General features: G+C 46.6%; 1 protein-coding gene across 1 annotated transcript in view; it reads left to right on the top strand.

The window, feature by feature from the left end:
* Positions 1-23,348, top strand: part of MAP3K2 (mitogen-activated protein kinase kinase kinase 2) — a 98,626-nt gene that overhangs the window by 21,966 nt on the left and 53,312 nt on the right. Inside the window, exons 2-5 of the mRNA XM_030210493.1 lie at positions 1,468-1,535; positions 7,500-7,615; positions 13,057-13,097; positions 22,801-22,900. Of these exons, the coding sequence (XP_030066353.1) occupies positions 1,532-1,535; positions 7,500-7,615; positions 13,057-13,097; positions 22,801-22,900 (261 nt within the window). The 5' untranslated portion in view covers positions 1,468-1,531. The remainder of the gene's footprint in view (positions 1-1,467; positions 1,536-7,499; positions 7,616-13,056; positions 13,098-22,800; positions 22,901-23,348) is intronic.

The raw sequence follows: 23,348 nt of genomic DNA, 5'->3' as shown, positions 1-23,348 counted from the left end.
GGTGTCCGAGGATCTGAAGGTGAAGAAACAATGTGACATGGCAACGGCTGCACCAGAAGGATGCTAGGCTGCATAGAGAGGGGTATAACCAGCAGAGGAAAGGAGGTGTTGATGCCCCTTCAAGTTGTTGGTGAGGCCTCACTTGGAGTATTGTGTTCAGTTTTGGAGGCTGTATCTTGCTAAAGATGTAAAAAGACAGGAAGCGGTGCAAAGAAAAGCTACAAAACTGTTATGGGATTCGCGTTGCAAATCGTAAGAGGAGAGACTTGCCAACCTGAACGTGTACTTTGGAGGAAAGAAGAAACGGGTGACATGATACAGACGTTCAAATATTTGAAAGGTATTAATCCGCAAACAAACCTTTTCCAGAGATGGGAAGGTGGTAGAATTGGAGGACATGAGTTGAGGTTGAAGGGGGACAGACTCATGAGTAATGTCAGGAAGTATTTTTTCATGGAAACGGTGGTAGATATGCCCTCTCGCAGGAGGTGGTGGAGATGAAAACGGTAATGGAATTCAAACATGCTTGGGATAAACACAAAGGAATCCTGTTTAGAAGGAATGGTTCTGCGGAATCTTAGCGGAGATTGGGTGGCGACACCAGTAATTGGGAAACAAAATGGGAACTGGGCAGACTTCTACAGTCTGTGCCCTGATTGTGACTGAATAGATAGTGGGCTGGAGTGTAAATTTTTAGGGACTTCGATGTTAGCTCCAGAACTTAGTACAAGAACAGTGCTGGTTAGACTTCTACGGTCTGTGCCCTGAGAAAGGCAAGGACAAATCAAACTTGGGTATACATATAAAGTATCACATACCATGTAAATGAGTTTATCTTGTTGGGCAGACTGGATGGACCGTACAGGTCTTTATCTGCCGTCATTTACTATGTTATCTTGACTTGAGAGGGAGTAAATTTTGGTGTAGGGAGATTTTTAAGAAATTGTGATATGTCATCAGAGGATTGAAGTTCAGATTTGTATAATAAAGAATAAAAGTCCTGAAAAGTTTGCAGAATCTCAGTTTGATTAGTAATAATCTGATTAGATGAGTTTTTAATGCTCTTTGCCATTTTCGTGGTGGTGGTGGGGGGAGGTTCTGCACTGTGAGAATTAGCTGAAGTAATTGTTTCTTCTTCCTTATCAAATTTTGGAGTGGAGGAGTAGCCTAGTGGTTAGTGCAGCGGACTTTGATCCTGGGGAACTGGGTTTGATTCCCAGTGCATCTCCTTGTGACTGTGGGCAAGTCACTTAACTCTCCATTGCCCCAGGTACAAAATAAGTACCTGTATATATGTAACCCACTGTGAATGTAGTTGCAAAATACCACAGAAAGGTGGTATATCAAGTCCCATTTCCCTTTCCTCTTATCAAATTGTAACAAATTATGTATAATTGATTAGCATTTTTTGGCATTCTGATGCTTACTAGTTTTTAATATTTTAGTGTTTTGTCTTTTGCTTTTTAGGAACAAAAGATCACTAATGGGAGAACCAATCCCTTAAAGCGTACTGTAACAGCTGGCTGCTACTATGGGTAAGTAAATAAAGCAACTGTCGGAACACTGTAGTCTCATTTCTGTTTGGCTTAAAATATTGCTAATCAAAGAAACAAGTCTGTTGGAAGCTTACTTCTTAATGATAAAATGCCTTGTCATCAGCAGCAGATGAATCCATTAACTGATGGGTTGTATCCACCTACCAGCAGGTGGAGATAGAGAACACTGAAAAACCATAGTGCCTCTTGGACGGCTAGCCCCAACTGCCTTCAGTATTTCTCTATCTCCCAGCAGGTGTGGACGTAGCTTGATCAGCTCCTGGATTTCAGACTGCCTGGGGTGGCTCCTGTGCTTTGCCAGTTGAGCAGGGGTGTTGTGGCTGGTGGTGCCCACTTTAAAGGCATATAGGTTCGCCCTTTCCCTGCCTTACCCATTCCCCTCGCCTCCCAGAGTCCCTCTGTTGCTGCCTGCCTCCAACTTTCCTCACAGCGTTAAAAAAAAAAAAGCGCACTTTTACTGCGTGGCTGTTCTGAGGCTTTTTCCAGAGATTCTGGTTCTGTACAGCTTGACCGGAACTCGTTGACTCGGTCTTCTGAGGTGGGAGTGGTGCCCAGCTCTTCCGGGGAGGTCCCGCGGGCGCCGTTCTGAACGGGGTAAGTTTTGGCGCGAAGCCGCCATTTTATTACTATATTTCCGTCCAGTCGGGTGATGGCTGCTGAGGGAGTTAAGCACTGCTCCCGTTGTGGTAAACGCAGATCAGCAGCGGGGCTGTGTAAAACGTGCTCCTTAGACGCTCAAGCTAGTATGAGCATGGCGAGCGATGTTTATTCCCGCTCGATGGAGCTGGCAGAGGAGCCATTTTGGAAGCGCCGCATGCCTCGACCCTCGCGGTTGCGGAGAAGTCTCAGTGCAGCAGGACGCCTAGTTTAGAGGCTGCCAGAGGAGCTCCTACATCCGTTTCTCCTAATTCGGAGGCGGAGGGCCAGGGTGAGTTTTTCTCCCCTGAGTTTGTGCTTTTAATGCATAAGGCTTTTATGCTGAAAAGAGCTCTGCCGCAGGTGTCTGACACTGCGTTGCATCCTGGCTTCCCGGGGATGGCTTCAGATGTTATTCCCCCCCCCCCCCCCTCGAGCGTTGGAAACACGCTAAACATAGATGGGTTAATTCCCCGTCTGAAAGTGGCGCATATCTTCTCCCCCCCCCCCCCCCCGTGATTGGGCTGTGGGGAGTCTGAGGGATCTGGCAGGCCCTCAGGGACGGATGATCCAGAGGAGGGTGTCTGTTTGCCACTGGATTTGGATGATCCCAATGTGGTCCGGATTTTCCACCACAACGAGCTGCCAGCTCTCATTACTGACGCCTTGCAGGCCATCTCGATTGATGATCCTGCTGAAGGCGAGGCCTCCTCTGTTAATCTTAGGATGGCAAGTACTTACAAGCCTACTCGGGCCTTTCCGGTGCATGACTCCATTCAAGAGCTTATTTCTGCTCAATGGTCTGACCCCGATGGGCCGTTGAAAGTGGCCAGGGCTATGGGTCAGCTTTACCCTCTGCGTGAGGAGTACGTGGCCCCTTTGGGGATGCCTAAAGTGGATGCATTGGTCACGGCGGTGACAAAAAAGACCACTCTCCCGGTAGAGGGAGGGGTCGCTTTGAAAGACATGCAGGACCGGCGGCTGGAGTCCACGCTGAAGCGGTCCTTTGAAATTGCAGGCCTTGCCTTGAGGGCGTCTATTTGCAGTTCCTATGCAGCCCAGGCATGTCTTTCCTGGCTACAGCAGGCAGTGGAATAGCCTGCCGATGGTGCGGGGCCCCTTTCTGAGGTTGCCCCGCGGATGGAGTCGGCCCTGTCATTTTTAGCTGACACCCTTTATGATCTGGTCAGAGCTTCGGTTAAACAGATGTCTGTGGCGGTTTCTGCCCACCGCCTTCTTTGGCTGCGGCATTGGGTGGCTGACATAGCCTCTAAGCAAAGGCTGGTGAAGTTGCCCTTTCGGGGACTTCTGTTATTTGGAGCGGAGTTGGAGAGGATTGTTAAAGTCCTGGGGAATGCTAAACCCCAGCGGTTACCTGAGGATAGGCCGTGGCCTTCTTCCAAGGGTCAGGTGGTTCCCTCCTCCTCTAGATCTCGCTTCCGTGAAGCTGGAAGGTATCGCCCGGTGCGCTCTGCTGGATTTACTCAACGTGCCCGTTTTCAGCAGAGGAACTCCTTTCGCTCGGACAAGCGATCCGCAGCGGCCGGTGCTAGGCCTGGAGTTCAAGGGCAACCCTCTCAATGATGGTGCACCGGTCCACTCCTCCTCTACAGCTGTAGGAGGACACCTTTCCCTCTTTCTAGAGGAGTGGACCAAGATTACCACGGATCAGTGGGTCCTGGACCTGATCAGAGAAGGTTACCGATTGGAATTCAGTGCCCTGGTGAGAGACGTGTTTTTGGAGTCCCGATGCGGTACTTCCTTCAAACGGGCAACGGTAGAGGAGACCCTACAAGTATTGTTGCACCTTGGGGCGATGATCCCCGTGCCTCCCGCTGAACACGGCTATGGTCGTTACTCCATTTACTTTGTGGTGCCGTGAAAAGGCGGGTCTTTTCGGCCCATTCTCGACTTGAAGGAAGTCAACTAGTCTCTAAGATTGCGGCATTTTCATATGGAAACCCTGGGCTCTGTCATTGCGGCGGTACAGCCAGGAGAGTTCCTCTCGTCTCTGGAGCTTACTTGCACATACCTATTTGGCTCCCGCACCAACAGTTCCTCCGATTTGCGGTGTTGTGAAGACATTTCTAGTTTTGGGCCTTGCCTTTTGGCCTCGCCACAGCTCCCCAAACCTTTTCAAAGGTAATGGTGGTAGTAGCTGCCTTTCTCAGGCGAGAGGGTATCTGGGTTCACCCGTACTTAGACGACTGGCTCATCAGAGCGGACTCGGCAAAAGAGAGTCATCATGTCACAGCCAGAGTGGTCACAGTACTGCAATCTCTGGGTTGGGTCGTCAATATACCCAAAAGTCACCTGATCCCCTCTCAATCTCTAGAATATTTGGGGGTCCAGTTCGACACGGCCTCGGGGTTTGTTTATCTACCCGAGCAAAGGCAGTGCAAGCTTCAGAATCAGGTCCGTCTGCTCCTGAGGATGCCTCGCCCACGAGCTTGGGACGTTGTCCAGCTGTTGGGGTCAATGACGGCCACCTTAGAAGTGGTGCCGTGGGCGAGAGCGCATATGAGACCTCTGCAGATTGCCCTTCTTCTACGATGGTCTCTTATGTCCCACGATTATCAACACAGACTCATGTGGCTCCCTGCGGCCCGACTCAGTATGGAGTGGTGGCTCTCAGACAGCATGCTGCGGCGAGGAATGCCGCTAGCACTTCCCGATTGGTGCCTGGTGGTAACAGATGCCATCCTGAAGGGCTGGGGAGCACATTGCCAGGGAAGCTATGCCCAAGGTCTATGGACATCTGAGGAAACGGGGTGGTCCATCAATCGCTTAGAACTGAGAGCGATATTTCAGGCGCTTCTGGGCTTTCACAAAACTCTGGAGGGACTGGCTGTCAGTTCTGTCGGACAACACAACAGCAGTGGCCTATATAAATCGACAAGGCGGCACTCAGTGCAGAGCACTGGCCACGTAGGCCGCTCTAATTTGCCACTGGGCCGAGCTGCATCTGCAGCTTCTGTCAGCAGGTCAGAGCAACGTGCAAGCCGATTTTCTAAGCAGGCTTCAAATCGACCCAGCGGAGTGGAAACTGGCAGATGAAGTGTTCCTTCAGATCTGTGCCAAATGGGGAAAGCCCGTAATGGATCTTATGGCGTCAAGCACAAATGCCAAAGTCCCGTCCTTTTTCAGCAGACGGAGAGATCCTCACTCGGCGGGGTTGGATGCCTTGGCTCAACCCTGGCCTCCGGGCCTTCTGTATGTGTTCCCTCCTTGGCCCTTAATAGGGCGGCTCCTCCTGCAAATTCGGCTACATCAAGGTGATCCTCATTGCCCCGGATGGGCCCAGGCGGCTGTGGTATGCGGACCTCCGGCAGATGCTGGTGGAGGTTCCCCTTCCTTTGCCTCTGGTTCCGAACCTGTTGACGCAGGGCCCGGTGACCATGGAGGATCCATGCCGCTTTGGTCTTACGGCATGGCTATTGAGAGGGCGCAATTGAGAGACAAGGGCTATTCTAACAAGGTCATCTCCACTCTCTTGCAGGTCCGCAAGCGTTCCACTTCCGTTGCCTATGCTCGGATCTGGTGCCAGTTTGAGGCTTGGTGTGCTTCTAAAGCGATCACACCCATGTGGGCTTCTGTATCGCCGATACTGGACTTTCTGCAGGATGGTTTACAAAAAGGCTTGGCCTATAATTCCCTGCGTGTTCAAGTGGTAGCATTGTCATGCTTTTGGGGAGGGGGGGGGGGGGGGGGTCGCTGGCCTCTCCCTGGCTTCACATCCGGACATTGCACGGTTTCTGAGAGTGGTGCTTCGGCCCCAGCCTCCCGTGCGGCCCCCTTGCCCGGCCTGGAACCTGGGGCTAGTATTAAAGGTTCTTCAGTGTTCGCCCTTCGAGCCGCTGAAGCAAGCTTCGGAGAAGGATGTGACTCTAAGATGGTCTTTTTGGTGGCCATGCATCGGCGAGATGGGTATCTGAGCTCCAGGCGCTGTCCTTCGAGACCCTTTTCTGCAATTCTCAAAGTCCGGAGTAACGGTACGTACTGTGCCTTCCTTCATGCCTAAGGTGGTTTCAGCGTTTCACCTAAACCAGCCTATCTGTTTGCCCTCCTTTACTATGGAGGAGTTCCAGAATCCTTTGGGCAGTTGCACCTCCTGGATGTGCGCCGGGCTCTGTTGCAGTATCTGCAGATGTCAAATGCTTTCAGGACCTCTGATCACCTTTTTGTATTGTTGTCAGGTCCTCGCAGAGGGTCTCCAGCGTCTAAAGCCACTATAGCCCGTTGGCTTAAGGAAGCCATTTTTTCAGCATACCTGCTATCTGGCCGGCCTCTGCCTGACGCCTTTAAGGCTCATTCCACAAGAGCGATTTCCTCCTCTTGGGCTGAACCTGGAGCACTCTCTCTTCAAGAGATATGTAGTGCAGCAACTTAGGCTTCTAAGCTTTCTTTTGCCCGACATTACAGGCTGGATGTGGCTGCCAGGAGGGACGCGCTTTTTGGAGCACAAGTGCTTGCGCGTGGTGTGGCTTGTTCCCGCCCTATCTTTTTGGACGTGCCCTAAGGTGCAGGAGTTTTGGGCGAGAGTGAGAGGATTTTTAACCCGCTTGTTAGATCACGAACTCAGTGGATCACTGAAACAATTTTTGTTAGATGTATCTGGTGCTTTTTTTCCCCCTATCCAGAACTGCTAGTATTTTAAGCCGCAAGTTGTGTCTAGTGGCTAAGAAGGTTATTCTGCAGTAATGGACTTCCTCGGAGCCTCCGGAGTTTTGGCACTGGAGGAATCAGGTGCATCCTTTGGCAAGTTGGGAGGCGAGGGAAGTTAGGGAGTCCTCTAAGCGCAGAAAATCCTTCTTGCAGGCTTAGAATCCGTATTTGCAGTATTTGGGGCCTCGAGGCCGCAGCCTTCTTGTTAATAAACTGTAGGATTGGGGTAGTGCTCTCAGCTCTAGGAAACCAGAAACCAGTGTTGTTGTTAGGTTGCTGGTATTGACCTGCTTCCGGGGGGGGGGGGGGGGGGGGGGGGTTTAAAGTGTTAATTTAGGCCCAGGTGCTATCAGTCAAAGGCCTGGCCGAAGTAATGTATAAATGGGGGAGGGGCATTTGTTTGGAGTTTAGGGTACAGAGAAAGGGGAGGGGGTGGGGTATACTTAAAAATCTTTGTATTTGATGACTGCTCGAATGGAATGGAGAAACTCAAGTTGTTTATAATGTGTGCTTTTGGAATGGTTTCCATTTACTGTTTTTTTGATATGTTGTCATCAATAAAAATATTGAAACATAAAAATGTGCACATTGAAGTTTTAATACTCATTTAGATTTCTTTTTCTCATTGTTTTTATTCAACAGATGAGCAGCAAGTTTTGAATGCAATCATGCAGGATTTGGCTGTTCTTCATAAAGCCAGTCGACCTGCTTTATCTCTACAAGACATGGGAAAGGTGAAATCGTCACCAAAAACACAGGTAATCTGCATACTGTTTACTACATCTTTTTGAGACAACATGTACTATGAAATTGAAGGGCTTATTTCTGAAACCCACTAAGTCCACTTTCTGCAAAGAAATGATCTGTAGTTTAGTGTGTACAAAGGATATTGTTATGTACCAGTGTAAGTAATTGTTGAGATCAAAAGCATGTTTGTCCTTTGCCTGCAGTCAAGTTAAAAATTTTGTTTCCAAATCGGCTAAGTCCAGGTGGATGTTAATTCCAAAACCAGCTAAGTCTTGTGGTCCCAAAGAAGGAGGGTTCCTATCGGCCCATCCTAGATCTCAAAAAGCTCAACAGAGCTCTCGCGTTTCTCCATTCTGGATGGAAATGTTGCGGTCAGTTATTGTAGCTGTGCATTCCGGCGAATTTCTCACGACACTGGATTTGACGGAGACTTATTTGCACATCCCCATTTTCCAGGTACACCAGTGTTTCCTTCAGTTTGTGGTGTTGGTCAGCATTTTCAGTTTTGTGCGATGCCGTTCAGCCTTGCAACGGCTCCCAGGACCTTTACCAAGATCATGGTGGTGGTAGCAGCTGCCCTTTGCAGGCAGGGTATTCTGGTCCATCCTTACGTGGACGATTGGTTGATTTGGGTGAAGTCGTATCAGGAGAGTTGTCAGGTAACTGGTCCAGTTCTTGGAATCCTTAGGATGGGTGATCAACCCGCTGAAGAGTCATTTTGTTCTGGCGGAGACCTTTGGAGTATATAGGGGATCTCCTTTGGCATGCTTCAGGGAACTGTGTTCCTTTTGTAACTGCTAATTCTCAAGCTGCAGAGTCAGGTACGCACACTCTGAAGTCACAGAGCTCCTTATTCTCAGGACTATCTTCAAGTGTTAGGTTCGATGGCGGTGACCATAGAACCAATGCAGTGGGCCAGGGCTCACATGAGTCTGCAGTAGACACTTCTCTCCAGATGGTCGCCTCAGTCGGGCTCCTTATGGATCAAGTTAGCCTCTACCAGTGAAGGTGCATCAGGATCTATGGTGGTGGCTCTGGATGAGCAACTTTGTCAAAAGGTTTACGGCTGGACTGTCCATCTTGGATGGAGGTGACCGTGGATGCCAGTCTCGGGGGCTGGGGAGCTCTCTGCATGGGGCTGCTGGCACAAGGATGGTGATCTATGGAGGAGTTCAGTTATTCCATCAATCTGTTGGAGACCAGGGCAATTCGTCTCACATGGTATGAATTTTCTGGATGGCAGAGTGGTGCAAGTGCTGTTGAACAGTGGTACAGCGGTGGCATACATCAGTCGTCGGGGCAGCATGAGAAGTTCCAGGTTGGTGCAGGAGACAGCTGCGCTCATATCTTGGGCATATCGATACCTCCAGGATCTGTCAGCCTCCCATGTCGTGGGAGTCCTCAGTGTGCAGGTGGTTCTCCTCAGCTGTCAGACTCTGGATCTGAAGGAGTAGTCGCTCAGCGCGGAGTCGTTAAAGGTAATAATCCACAGCATAGGGCTTGCTGGTGATGGACTTGATGTCAACCCGAGGGAATGCCAAGGTGCTTTGCTTCAGTCGTAGGAAGGATCTGGACTCGGAGGGCTTGGCTGCCCTGCTTCGCTTGTGGCCAGTGGGTTTCCTGTATGTGTTTCCGCCATGGCCTCTCTTAGGTTGAGTCATTTAGTACATGGAACAACATGCCGGTCAGGTAGTCCTGATGGCTCCGGATTGGCCAAGGCATCCATGGTACGCAGATCTCGGGCGTCTTCTGGTGGCACCCGAGCTTCTCCTTCCCCAGTCAGTCGGTCTTCTGTCTCAGGGTCCAATACTCATGCTGAATCCACTTGGTTTTGTCTTACGGCCTAGCTCTTGAGAGGGCATGGTTGAAGAAGCGTGGTTATTCTGCTAGGGTGATTGGTACGATGTTGTGTTCTCGCTGACACTCCACCTTGTTGGCGTGTGTTCGGATTTGGATGATTTTTGAGGCATGGTGTTGTGATCGGGAGATTGCCCCTTTGCATGCTTCCTTGCCACAGGTGTTGGATTTTCTACAGGATGGATTTCGGTAAGGTTTGACGTTAGCCTCCCTTAAAGTGCAGTTGGTAACATTGATGTATTTTCAGGGGCATGTGAAAGGCAAGTCTTTGGCTAGTCACCCAGATGAGGGGTGGTTTTTCAGAGCTGTGAATATTTTGCACCTGACCCTGCATCCTTCTTTTCCATCTTGGCATCTTAATTTGGTCCTCTTGGTTCTCGTTCGTCCTCCATTTGAGCCGCTGTCTTCGATTACTATTAAAGACCTTATTCTAATGATGTTTTTGGTGGCCATTTCGTCGCCGAGACACGTATCAGAATTGCAGGCTCTTTCTTATCGAGCTCCCTCTTTGGAGTTCCTAGCGGATCAGGTAGTGTTGAATCCGGTTCCGTCCTTTCTTCCAAAAGTGTTGTCATCCTTTCTTGTTAAACAGTCGTTGCTCCTTCCAGCCCTCTGTGCTTCCAGGGGGGTCGGAGGAGCATAAGTTGGATGTCCACAGGGTATTTACATTGGACGGAGGACTTTCGTTGATCTGACTTTTTTTTTTTTTTTTGTCTTGCTTAGTGCTGGTCGTAAAGGTTTAGCAGCTTCTAAGGCTACATTGTCCAGGTGGATTAAGGAGGCAATTAGCTTGGCCTATATTCTCAATGGCAGACGAGTTCCAGAGGGTATTAAAGCTCATTCTACTAGAGGACAGGCTGCATCCTGGGTGGAGAGCTTTTTTGGTTTCTCCAGTGGATATTTGGAAAGCGGCCTCATTGCAGTCGTTTGTCTGGCATTACAGAATGGATGTGCTGGCACATCAGGATGCGGTTTTTGGTCAGAGAGTTAAGACAGCGGGGCTTGTTAGGTCCCTCCCTTGATTTGACTGCTTTGGTACTTCCCACCAATCTTCTGGGCTAGTCCAGATGGACATTAAGGAAGGAGATTTGGAGACATATTTTCAAAGCACTTAGCCTTCTAAAGTTCCATAGGTTTCTATGGAACTTTGGAAGGCTAAGTGCTTTAAAAATGAGCCCCATTAGGTCCTACCTGCTAATTTGCATTCCTGTAGTCCCTCCAGACTGGCCCAGATTCCCTTTGCAGGTGGCGATTTTTATTTTCTTTGTTGCCGTACACTCGTTGGAGGTTGCTTCGTGGTCTTCTGTTGGGGAAAGTTTAAAAAAAAACAAACAAAAAAACCCAAGCGTAAGTTCTATTACATTGGTCGATTGCCAGCATGCATTTCCTATGTGTATATAGGTGCACAGAGCTTCTGTTCTTTCTCTTTCTTTTTCTTCTTGCTTTGTTACTGTGATATACTGAGGCGTACAGGGACTGAGCTGGGCTGTTATTGGCTATCACAAAAATTGGTGTTCTCAGTCTCCACCTGCTGGAATATGTTCAGAACCTTACCAGTCCTTTGGGCCGGTCCGAAGGGGAAAGCAAATTAGCAGGTAGGACCTAATTTTTCCTTTTCCTCTTTTATTTGCTTTCCTTACAAAAAGGTTTGTTGCCCTTAAAATAGCTCCTTTCAGTTTTGCCCACTGCTTTCCAACTTCTTCCATATGTTCCCAGCCAGACAGCAATTTCTTGAGGTAATCCCCCATCTGAATAAAGTTAGTTTTTGAATGAACCCTCTCCACACCTATCTTAATGTTATATTGTACCATCTAGGATGCTGCTAGAATTTTCTGATAGTTATATGCTGGGTATTGTCCACACTGGGCTCCGTCATCCAGATGTGAGAATACTGGGCCTGCTGTCCTCGGAGATCACCTGCTTACTACTACTACTACTTAACATTTCTAAAGTGCTACAGTTTTAACAAAGAAGGACAGTCCCTGCTCAAAGTAGCTTACAATCTAAAGGTCAAGTATGCAGTCAATCAAGTGGGGCAGTCTAGGTTCCTGAATAGAGGCAAGTGGTTATGTGCCGAAAGCTACAGTGAAGAGGTGGGCTTTGAGTAAGGATTTGAAGATGGGCAGGGAGGGAGCTTGGTGTTTGGGTTCAGGAAGTTTATTCCAAGCGTAGGGTGAGGTGAGGCAGAAAGGGCGGAGTCTGGAGTTGGCGGTAGTGGAGAAAGGTACTGATAGGAGGGATTTGTCCTGTGAATGGAGGTTACAGGCAGGAACGTACGGGGAGATAAGAGAGGTAATGAGGGGCTGCAGATTTAGTGCATTTGTAAGTTAGTAGGAGAAGCTTGAACTGTATGCGGTATCTGATCGGGAGCCAGTGAAGTGACTTGAGGAGAGGGGTAATGTGGTTATATTGGTCCATGCGGAAGATAAGGCGCGCGGCGGAGTTCTGAACGGATTGGAGGGGGATAGATGATTAAGTGGGAGGCCAGTGAGTAGAAGATTGCAGTAGTCGAGGCGAGAGGTAATGAGAGAGTGGATGAGAGTTTGGGTGGTGTGCTCAGAGAGAAACGGGCAAATTTTGCTGATGTTATAGAGAAAGAAGCGACAGGTCTTGGCTGTCTGCTGGATGTGCGCAGAAAAAGAGAGGGAGGAGTCGAAGATGACTCCGAGGTTGCCAGCAGATGAGACGGGAAGGATGAGGGTGTTGGCAACTGAAATAGTGAGTGGAGGGAGAGGAGAAGAGGGTTTGGGTGGAAAGACAATGAGTTCAGTTTTTGCCATGTTCAATTTCAGGTGACAGTTGGACATCCAGGCAACAATGTCAGATAGGCAGGCCGATACTTTGGCCTGGGTTTCCGCCGTGATGTCTGGTGTGGAGAGATAGAGCTGGGTATCGTCAGCATAAAGATGGTATTGGAAACCATGAGATGAGATCAGCGAGCCCAAGGAGGAGGTGTGTAGATTGAAAAAAGAAGGGGGTCCAAGGACAGATTCTTGGGGAACACCAACAGAGAGCGGGATGGGGGTGGAGGAAGATCCATGAGAATATACTCTGAAGGTACGGAGGGAGAGATAGGAGGAGAACCAGGAGAGGACGGAGCCCTGGAACCCAAATGAGGACAGTGTGGCAAGAAGTAGATTGATTGACAGTGTCGAAACCAGCAGATAGCTCGAGGAGGATGAGGATGGAGTAGTGACCTTTGGATTTGGCGAGGAGCAGGTCATTACAGACTTTAGAGTGCCGTTTCTGTCGAGTGAAGTGGGTGAAAACCGGATTGAAGCGGCTCGAGGATGGCATGAGAGGAGAGACAATCAAGGCAGTGGCTGTGAACAGCGCATTCAAGTATCTTGGAGAGGAAGGGTAGGAGGGAGATGGGGCGGTGGTTGGAAGGACAGGTTGGGTCTAGTGATGGTTTTTTGAGGAGTAGTGCGACGACGGCGTGCTTGAAGGTGTCAGGGACAGTTGCAGTGGAGAGAGAGGTTGAGGATGTGACAGATGGAGGGGATGACAGTAGGAGAGATGGTGTATGTAAATGTGTTTTTCTTTTGTTTTAGTTCCTTTTCGAGTATGTAATTATTATTTTTTTTTATTACAGAATGATGTTCGAGTAAAATTTGAACATCGGGGTGAAAAGAGGTAAGAAGGAGAAAACGAAATCTTTAATGTGTTTCTGTTGCAGTGTTGTTTTTAGACTAAAATGAGGAACTTTGAAGGGAACTCCTGATAGAAAGGAAGAGTAGCAGAAGAACAGAAACATTAGCAATATTTTTCTTACACCAGAAGTTCTTGAACCCATCCTGAGGGACCTCCAGCTAATTTGAGTTATTGGATATCCACAGTGAATATATAGAAGTTTATAGTTGTATACAGCACAGGCATTGCAGGCAACTATAGTTATTTATATCTGAAAAACCCGAGGACAGGCTTGGGAACTATTGGCTTTAAACTGTACGGCTATACTTTTATTTTATTTTTAAAATACTTGTTGACTGCCTTACTGTTTGTGCAGTGTACAAAATAAAATTTTAAACTCAAAAGAAATGATGTTAAAAGTGCCTCACAAGTATAAAGTTAGCTTGTACTTTTCCCTTATAGGTTGTGATAAATTTTCAGAATGGAAGTATTCATGGTACTTCTGCTTTGAAAACTGTCCCAATGAATTTCTTCATCCATTCCACAGATATAACTTTACACAAATTCTAGACTTATAGTTTTATAAAAGACTATTTCTATGCAATAAAACATTTCTTTATTTGTGGAAACCAGAAAAGTGGTGCACTTCAACTTTTTGGTTTGTATTTAAATTATTTGTTAAAAAAAATCTGCTAGAAGCCTTTTCTTTAGAGGTCATCCTAAAGAAAGGCTGCTGGGATTTAACTGATGAAACTGAGATACCATCTTGAAAGAGATTACAAGTTCCCTTGAGATAGGTAGTGCATTTACCAAAACACTGGCATCAGGAGTTTACATGACATTTAAGTTTTGATTGTCTAATGTTGTACATAACTTCTTGATAGATCTATCTATCTATGATTAAGACTTAGCTGTTGAAGACATTAGCTGTCTAATGTGGAAGATGATTCTATGTGGGTTTTATTCTGCTAATGCTTATTTTATTCTGTAATAGATTTTAATGCTGATTGTTTTATATAAAAAATGTCTGTACATCACTTTGATGATTATGTGGCTGTATAATATATAAGATGTATGTTAAATTATATAGGTCACTTTTTTGGAGGAGCTTAATGGAACATTCTTCAATACCCTCATCAGACTAGTTCAGAACCTGGGTGTTATTCCTATCAACTAGGAGGTGGTGAAAGAGAATACAGAGCAAAGTGCTGTGCCCTCTAAGGACACTGTGCAACTCCAGCACTTCAGTATTTCTCTGTCTCCAGCAGGTGGACAACAGGAGTTCATGTTGTATTTGGTCTGGTGTGGTGAGGCCTGGTTCTGAACCAGTTGGTTAACTGGAACTCAGTAGAGCAAGGAGGTGGAGTTATAAGAGGTGGTTGGTCATCCTAGGAGAATTACACAGAGGAGTCTGAGTCCCACCCCCTCCCCCTCCACTTCCTTCCTTCCTTCCTTCCTGTTTGTTAGTTGACCCCCCAAAAAAGAGCACCTAAGAAGATTTAAAGAAGAGGGAGCTTTTTAATCTGTGGTCATCAATAAATGAGAGCCCTGTCTGGGAAGGCTTCAGAGGCAAGCCTGTTTAACTGCATACCTGTTCAATTCTCTCTTGAGGGAGCTTGAGAGTGGGCACCTTCATAGTGAGCTGCTTTAGCCTTTTGCCTTAGTTGCAGTATATTCATTTTATCAGTGACCATGTTTGCTTCTCAATCTGATATGGCAGTTCTGGCAGAGAAAGTGAAGTGCGGCTCCTGATGCGGCAGCTGCTGACCTTGCTCTTTGGGGCAGTGTGCTACTTGTGCATTCGTTTCCTCAGCTGGTGCACAGGGGGAGCCTTGAGGATAGCTTCGGCTGCCCTCTATGAGAACTTTCAGCAGGGAAGATTGTTAAGAAATGTTAAGTAGTAGTAGTAGCAGGGAAGATTGTTCATTTTCAATGGTAGTAGCCCATAGTTTCCTCACAGAAAGGGCAGGAACGGTGTCAATTTTGTCCCCCTGTACCTCTAGAGCTAGTGTAGGTTTAGCTTTTCAATCTATGGGGGCTATTCAAGTTGCTTCAGGGCAGTAGCAGTGCTCTGATTTTGTGCTTTGCTAGTTTTCAGTTGCTGGCAGTTCCTTTTCTCCAGATGTTGTACTTTTGTTATAAGATATAAACGTTAAGGAGTCGGTCCAGAAGGCGGCTACTAAGATAGTCAGTGGTCTTCGTCATAAAGCGTATAGGGATAGACTTAAGGATCTCAATATGTATATTTTGGAAGAATGGTGGGAGGGGGAAATATGATACCTATGTGGCATAAATGCGCAGGAGGCGAGTCTCTTTTAATTGAAAGGAAGCTCTGGAACGAGGGAGCAAAGGATGGGAGGTGAAACGGGTGCTTCTGGGCCAGTGGCCAGTTTGAGTGGGGGGGGGGGGTGGCGGACTGGTGGTGTCCCCTTTGGCAGCATACGCAGTTTCTGGGTCCCTGCTGCACCTCAAATTCCCTCTGAACAGGCTTTTGCTGTTCCTTTCCTTCCCTGTTTGTTTCTGCCTCCTCACTAAAAAAAAAAAAAAAGAGAGAACCATAGAATTTATTTAAAAGAGAAGCACAGGGAAGTGTGTTTTTGCTGAGAGCAGGTTTGTGTTACTGCTGTCCGAGTCCAGTTTTCTGTTGCCTGCTTGTCTGAGCCTGCCTCGAAGTGGAGTCAGAGAGTTTTTTCTTCAGCTCAATTGTCAGTTCCCGCGCTTTCCCGGTCCGGGGTAAGTCCTGCTGGGTTCCTGTTCGGGGATGGGCGATGGCAGCGGAGGCGGTAAAACGCTGTTCCCGATGCGGGAAACGGCGTTCGGTGGCGGGCCTTTGCAGCACGGGGTGTGCTGATCGGTTTTGATATTGGCATTGAAGGAAGTGAAACTAGGAAATCAAGTACGCTAGCGTTTAACTATAGAAAAGGTGATTACGACAAAATGAGAAAAATGGTGAAAAAAAGACTGAAAGGAGCAGCTCGCAGAGTAAAAAACTTGCATCAGGCGTGGATGCTGTTTAAAAACACCATCCTGGAGGTTCAGGACAAATATATTCCACGTATTAGAAAAAAGGGAAAAAAGACTAAACGTCAGCCGGCGTGGCTAAACAGTAAGATAAAGGAAATCATTAGAGCCAAAAAACAATCCTTCAGAAAGTGGAGAAGAGAACCAACTGAAAGTAACAGGATAGATCATAAGGAATGCCAAGCCAAATGCAAAGCGGAGATAAGGAGGGCAAAAAAGGACTTTGAGAAGAAATTAGCGTTGGAAGCAAAAATACATAGTAAAAATTTTTTTAGATACATTAAAAGCAGGAAACCGGCCAAAGAGTCGGTTGGGCCGCTGGACGAAAATGGTGTTAAAGGGGCGATCAAGGAGGACAAAGCCGTAGCGGAGAAATTAAATGAATTCTTTGCTTCGGTCTTCACCGAGGAGGATTTGGGGGGGGGACACCGGTGCCGGAAAGAATATTTGAAGCGGGGGAGTCGGAGAAACTAAACAAATTCTCTGTAACCTTGGAGGATGTAATGGGTCAGTTCAGCAAGCTGAAGAGTAGTAAATCACCGGGACCTGATGGTATTCATCCCAGAGTATTAATAGAACTAAAAAATGAACTTGCGGAGCTACTGTTAGAAATATGCAATCTGTCCCTAAAATCGAGTGTAGTACCGGAAGACTGGAGGGTAGCCAATGTTACTCCGATTTTTAAGAAGGGTTCCAGAGGAGATCCGGGAAATTATAGACCGGTGAGTCTGACGTCGGTGCCGGGCAAGATGGTGGAGGCTATTATTAAGAATAAAATTGCAGAGCATATACAAAAACATGGACTGATGAGACAAAGTCAGCACGGATTTAGTGAAGGGAAGTCTTGCCTCACCAATCTAATGCATTTTTTTGAGGGGGTAAGCAAACATGTGGACAATGGGGAGCCGGTTGATATTGTATATCTGGATTTTCAGAAGGCGTTTGACAAAGTGCCGCACGAAAGACTCCTGAAGAAATTGCAGAGTCATGGAATCGGAGGTAGGGTATTATTATGGATTAAGAACTGGTTGAAAGATAGGAAGCAGAGAGTAGGATTGCGTGGCCAGTATTCTCAGTGGAGGAGGGTAGTTAGTGGGGTCCCGCAGGGGTCTGTGCTGGGTCCGTTGCTTTTTAATGTATTTATAAATGACCTAGAGATGGGAATAACTAGTGAGGTAATTAAATTCGCCGATGACACAAAATTATTCAGGGTCGTCAAGTCGCAGGAGGAATGTGAACGATTACAGGAGGACCTTGCGAGACTGGGAGAATGGGCGTGCAAGTGGCAGATGAAGTTCAATGTTGACAAGTGCAAAGTGATGCATGTGGGTAAGAGGAACCCGAATTATAGCTACGTCTTGCAAGGTTCCACGTTAGGAGTTACGGATCAAGAAAGGGATCTGGGTGTCGTCGTCGATGATACGCTGAAACCTTCTGCTCAGTGTGCTGCTGCGGCTAGGAAAGCGAATAGAATGTTGGGTGTTATTAGGAAGGGTATGGAGTCCAGGTGTGCGGATGTTATAATGCCGTTGTATCGCTCCATGGTGCGACCGCACCTGGAGTATTGTGTTCAGTACTGGTCTCCGTATCTCAAAAAAGATATAGTAGAATTGGAAAAGGTACAGCGAAGGGCGACGAAAATGATAGTGGGGATGGGACGACTTTCCTATGAAGAGAGGCTGAGAAGGCTAGGGCTTTTCAGCTTGGAGAAGAGACGGCTGAGGGGAGATATGATAGAAGTGTATAAAATAATGAGTGGAATGGATCGGGTGGATGTAAGCGACTGTTCACGCTATCCAAAAATACTAGGACTAGAGGGCATGAGTTGAAGCTACAGTGTGGTAAATTTAAAACGAATCGGAGAAAATTTTTCTTCACCCAACGTGTAATTAGACTCTGGAATTCGTTGCCGGAGAACGTGGTACGGGCGGTTAGCTTGACGGAGTTTAAAAAGGGGTTAGATAGATTCCTAAAGGACAAGTCCATAGACCGCTATTAAATGGACTTGGAAAAATTCCGCATTTTTTAGGTATAACTTGTCTGGAATGTTTTTACGTTTGGGGAGCGTGCCAGGTGCCCTTGACCTGGATTGGCCACTGTCGGTGACAGGATGCTGGGCTAGATGGACCTTTGGTCTTTCCCAGTATGGCACTACTTATGTACTTATGTACTTATGACGGAGCGGTGGGGCCCCCGAGAGCGTGCTTTCCCGCCCAGAGCCTGGTGATTCTTGTGCCATTTTGCGATCAGTCGCGGAGCCGGCTCCGGTAGCGGTTTTGGGCAAAGCATCTTCTCCGTTGGTAGGGGAGTCGGGGGGGGGGGGGGGCTTCAGGCACTGTGGGTGGTGGTGCAGGTGCTATGGCTGCGACCTCCTCCGTTGCGGAGGAGGGGTATTCGCCAGAGTTAATTTTGCTACTCCATCAGGCGTTTTTGTTGAAAAGAGCCTTGCCCCCCCCCCCCCCCTCACGTGGCTGCGACAGTTTCAGCCTTTGATTCTCTCAGGGGGTCTGGGGTTAACCAAGAGATTTTGGGTTTTTCCCCAGAGGATTTCTCCTCCCTTAAAAAGCCTAGGCTTTCTTTGGGGTCTGAGGAGGGGTCCTGCATACGGTTGCCTGCATTTTCCTCCATGGTGGCTCTCTTGGAGCAGACAGGGGTAGAGGACGTGGAGGACAGTGTCCTCACTGACCAACCGGAGGACTCTTCCGCCGTGAGGATTTTCCATAAGGGGGAGTTGTCCTCCTTATCTCTCAGGCGCTGGAAGCCCTGAATATAGAGCACCCTGAGGTTGCGGCTTCTCAGGCGGTTAACCCCAAGATGGCTAGTACCAGACGACCTTCTAAGGACTTTCCGGTACATGAAGCTATTGAAGAGTTGATTTCGGCCCAGTGGGTGGATCCGGATGGGGGGCTGAAAGTAGCCAGGGCTATGGCCAGGCTGTATCCGGTTTCAGCGGACCGTTTAGAGCAGTTTGCTCTACCTAGGGTGGATGCCCTGGTGACGGCGGGTCACTAAAACGACTACTCTTCCAGTGGAAGGTGGTGTGGCACTTAAGGATATGCAAGACAAGAGAGCTGGAGGCCTCTTTAAAACGTGCCTTTCAGGTGTCCGCTTTGACACGTCAAGCTTCTGTTTGTAGTTCTTATGCGGCTAGAGCTTGTCTTAGTTGGCTACGTTTTGTCATGGATTCGATTTCGTACCGAGGTACAAATTATATCGTAGTGATAGGGAGGATCAAATTGGTGGAGGGGTAGCATTGTATATTAACAAGAGCCTTGAATCAAATAGATTGAAAATTCTGCAGGAAACAAAACACTTCTTGGAATCACTGTGGATTGAAATTCCATGTGTAAAGGGGAAAAGGATAATGATAAGAGTGTACTACCGTCCGCCTGGCCAGGATGAACAGACGGATGCAGAAATGTTAAAGGAAATTAGGGACGCAAACAAATTGGGCAACACAATAATAATGGGGTATTGACTGGGTAAATGTAACATCGGGGCACGCTAGGGAGGTAAAATTCCTTGATGAAATCAAAGACAGCTTTATGGAGCAGCTGGTACAGGAGCCAGTGAGAGAAGGAAAAATTCTAGACCTAGTCCTTAGTGGAGCGCATGATCTGGTGCGGGAGGTGATGGTGCTGGGGCCCCTTGATAACAGTGATCATAATGTGATCTGATTTGATATTAGCTTTGAAGTAAGTATATGTAGGAAATCAAATACGTTAGCGTTTAAATTTAAAAAAGGAGACTATGATAAAATGAGAAGAACGGTGAAAAGAAAACTTAGAGGAGCGACTGCGAGGGTCAAAAATTTACATCAGGCGTGGATGCTGTTAAAAAACACCATCCTGGAAGCTCAGGCCAAATATATTGTGCATATTAAAAAAGGAGGACGGAAGACCAAACGACAGCCAGTGTGGTTAAAAAGTGAGGTGAAGGAAGCTATTAGAGCTAAAAGAAAATCCTTCAGAAAATGGAAGAAGGAACCGACTGAAAATAATAAGAAACAGCATAAGGAATGTCAAGTCAAATGCAAAGAGGATTTTGAAAAAAAGATTACGTTGAAGGTAAAAAGTTTTTTTTTAGGTATATTAAAAACAAGAAGCCAGAAAAATAATCGGTTTGGGGGGGGGGGGGGGGGGGGGGGGGGGGGGGGGGTAAGAAGGGCACTCAGGGAAGACAAAGCCATGGTAGAGAGATTAAATGAATTCCTTGCTTTGGTCTTCACCAAGGAAGATTTGGGTGAGTTACCGGTGCCAGAAATGGTATTGAAAGCTGATAAGTCGGGAAAACTGAATGAAATCTCTATAAACCTGGAGGATGTAATGGGGCAGTTCTACAAACTGAAGAGTAGCAAATCTCTTGGACCGGATGGTATTCATCCCAGAGTACTGATAGAATTGAAAAATGAACTTGCGGAACTATTGTTAGTAATATGTAATTTATCTTTAAAATCGAGCGTGGTACCAGAAAATTGGAGGGTGGCCAATGTAATACTGATTTTTAAAAAAGGTTCCAGAGGAGATCTGGGAAATTAGACCGGTGAGCCTGACGTTGGTGCTGGGTAAAATGGTAGAGACTATTATAAAAAAAAACAAAATTACAGAGCATATTCAAAAGCATGGATTAATGAGACAAAGCCAACATGGATGTAGTGAAGGGAATCTTGCCTCACCAATCTATTACATTTCTTTGAAGGGGTTAACATATTTATAAATGATCTAGAGATGGGAGTAACTAGTGAGGTAATTAAATTTGCTGACGACACAAAGTTATTCAAAGTTGTTAAATCGCGAAAGGATTGTGAAAAATTATAAGAGGACCTTACAAGACTGGGCATCTAAATGGCAGATGTTGCTTAATGTGAGTAAGTGCAAAGTGATGCATGTGGGAAAGAGGAACCCGAATTATAGCTACGTAATGCAAGGTTCGACGTTAGGAGTCAACAACCAAGAAAGGGATCTAGTCGTCGTCATTGATGGTACATTAAAACCCTCTGCTCAGTGTGTTGCAGCGGACAAGAAAGCAAATAGAATGTTAGATGATATTAGGAATGGAAAACAAAAATGAGGACATTATAATGCCTTTGTATCGGTCCATGGTGCGCTGCTCCTCGACTGTTGTGTTCAGTTCTGGTTGCCACATCTCAAAAAAGATGTAGTGGATTTAGAAAAGGTACAGAGAAGGGCGACAAAAATGATAAAGGGGATGGGACGACTTCCCTATGAGGAAAGGCTGAAGCGGCTAGGGCTCTTCAGCCTGGAGAAAAGATGGCTGAGGGAGATAGGATAGAGGTCTGTAAAATAATGAGTGAAGTGGAACCGGTAAACGTGAAATGCTATAAGTGCATTCACTCTGCAGCTCCTCAGTATCTCTCTACTCTCATCTCTCCCTACATTCCTCCCCGGGAACTCCGTTCACTGGTTAAATCTCTCTTATCTGCACCCTTCTCCTCCATTGCTAACTCCAGACTCCGTTCCTTTTATCTTGCTGCACCATATGCCTGCAATAGACTTCCTGAACCGGTACGTCAAGCTCCATCTCTGGCCGTCTTCAAATCTAAGCTAAAAGCTCACCTTTTTGATGAGCTTTTAACTCTTAACCCTTATTCACTTGTTCAGAACCCTTATTTTATTATCCTCACCTTAATATTCCCTTATCTCTTGTTTGTCCTGTTTGTCTGTCCTAATTAGATTGTAAACTCTGTCGAGCAGGGACTGTCTTCATGTTCAAGTGTACAGCGCTGCGTACGTCTAGTAGCGCTTTAGAAATGATAAGTAGTAGTAGTGATTTACTCTTTCCAAAAATACTAGGACTAGAGGGTACGTGATTAAGCTACAAAGTAGTAAATTTTAAAACGAATCATAGAAAATTTTTCTTCACTCAACGTGTAATTAAACTGTGGAATTTGTTGCCAGAGAATGTAGTAAAAACAGCTTAGGGGAGTTTAAAAAAGATTTGGACGACTTCTTAAAGGATAAGTCCATATACCATTATTAAAATGGACTTGGGGAAAATCCACTTCTTATTTCTGGGATAAGCAGCATAAAATGTATTGAACATTTTTGGGACCTTGCCAGGCGTTTGTGACCTGGATTGGCCACTGTTGGAAACAGGATGCTGGGCTTGATGGACCTTTGGTCTATTCCAGTGTGGCAATACTTATGTACCTATGGAAAGGGGAGAATACAGCAGCGGGATTCCTGGGTATGCGCAAAACATGGACAGTTACTGAGAGACTGTTCTGCACAGACTAGTCGCTTTCCCTACTGAGCTGCTTGCTAAATTTATGTGAATCTCATTTGTATGCGATTTCCTTTGGGCATCGCTTGCTATTTCAAAATCGTAACTTCTACTGTGGATCTAAATGAACACGGTTTTTAACGGGGACTTTTGAACATCGGCCCCAGAGTCTGTCTTTCAACCATCTTAAGTAGTTGACCTGTAAGCTGAGAAACTGAGTTTGGTCACAAGGAAGAGACAGCTTAGGGACCCCCCATGCTGTTATCAAAAACTTCAGGTTTTTCTGTAGTTTTAAACAACCATCTGTCTCATGGTAATCGGATTATGTCATCCCACCTAGTTTTTTAACATATCATGCTATTTATGGAGAATCCTTGTTTACAGGTAAGCAACTCTTCACCAATAGCTGGGAAGTAACTTTGTGGTTTATTTTTTATTGTAGAATCCTGCAATTCTCCAGGCCAGTTAGACTTGAAGACCTTCTTTCTAAAGCTAAGGTGGCCTTTGGACAGGCTATGGACCTGCATTATTCCAATAACGAGGTAATTGGCTGGTTAGTTTATTCTGATAGTTACTTTCAATTTTGATCAGATAGTTTCAGGATCTGAATCAGTGCAAATTGTATATGTTCACCAGACTCAGGAGGTTGAAGCATACAGTCTCTCTATTGATTATTCACTTCTAAGTTTATAGGGCAAACTGTATCTGCTATCATTTACTATCTTACTATGTAGTTGTAGGCCTCTCAGATTTCTGCTGTTATGGAAGATATGGTGAAAGTGTCTGCTTTCTGGAATTAAACCCCCCCCCCCCCCCCCCCCCAAAGCGTTTACATGAAAGGGGAAGGGATTTGATCTAGCGGTTTTTTAGGTTACAATCAAAGCAGTTTATATATTGAAAGACGTGAGAGTTTATATGTACAAATATCTATGGCAAAAAGACAGGGCCGCTAAGAGACATGTAGCCAGGCCCAGGACAAGACTGCTTCTC

The sequence above is a fragment of the Microcaecilia unicolor genome, chromosome 7 (genome assembly GCF_901765095.1).
Source record: "Microcaecilia unicolor chromosome 7, aMicUni1.1, whole genome shotgun sequence".
In the NCBI taxonomy this organism is placed as follows: domain Eukaryota; kingdom Metazoa; phylum Chordata; class Amphibia; order Gymnophiona; family Siphonopidae; genus Microcaecilia; species Microcaecilia unicolor.
This window is presented reverse-complemented; position numbering and strand designations above follow the sequence as displayed.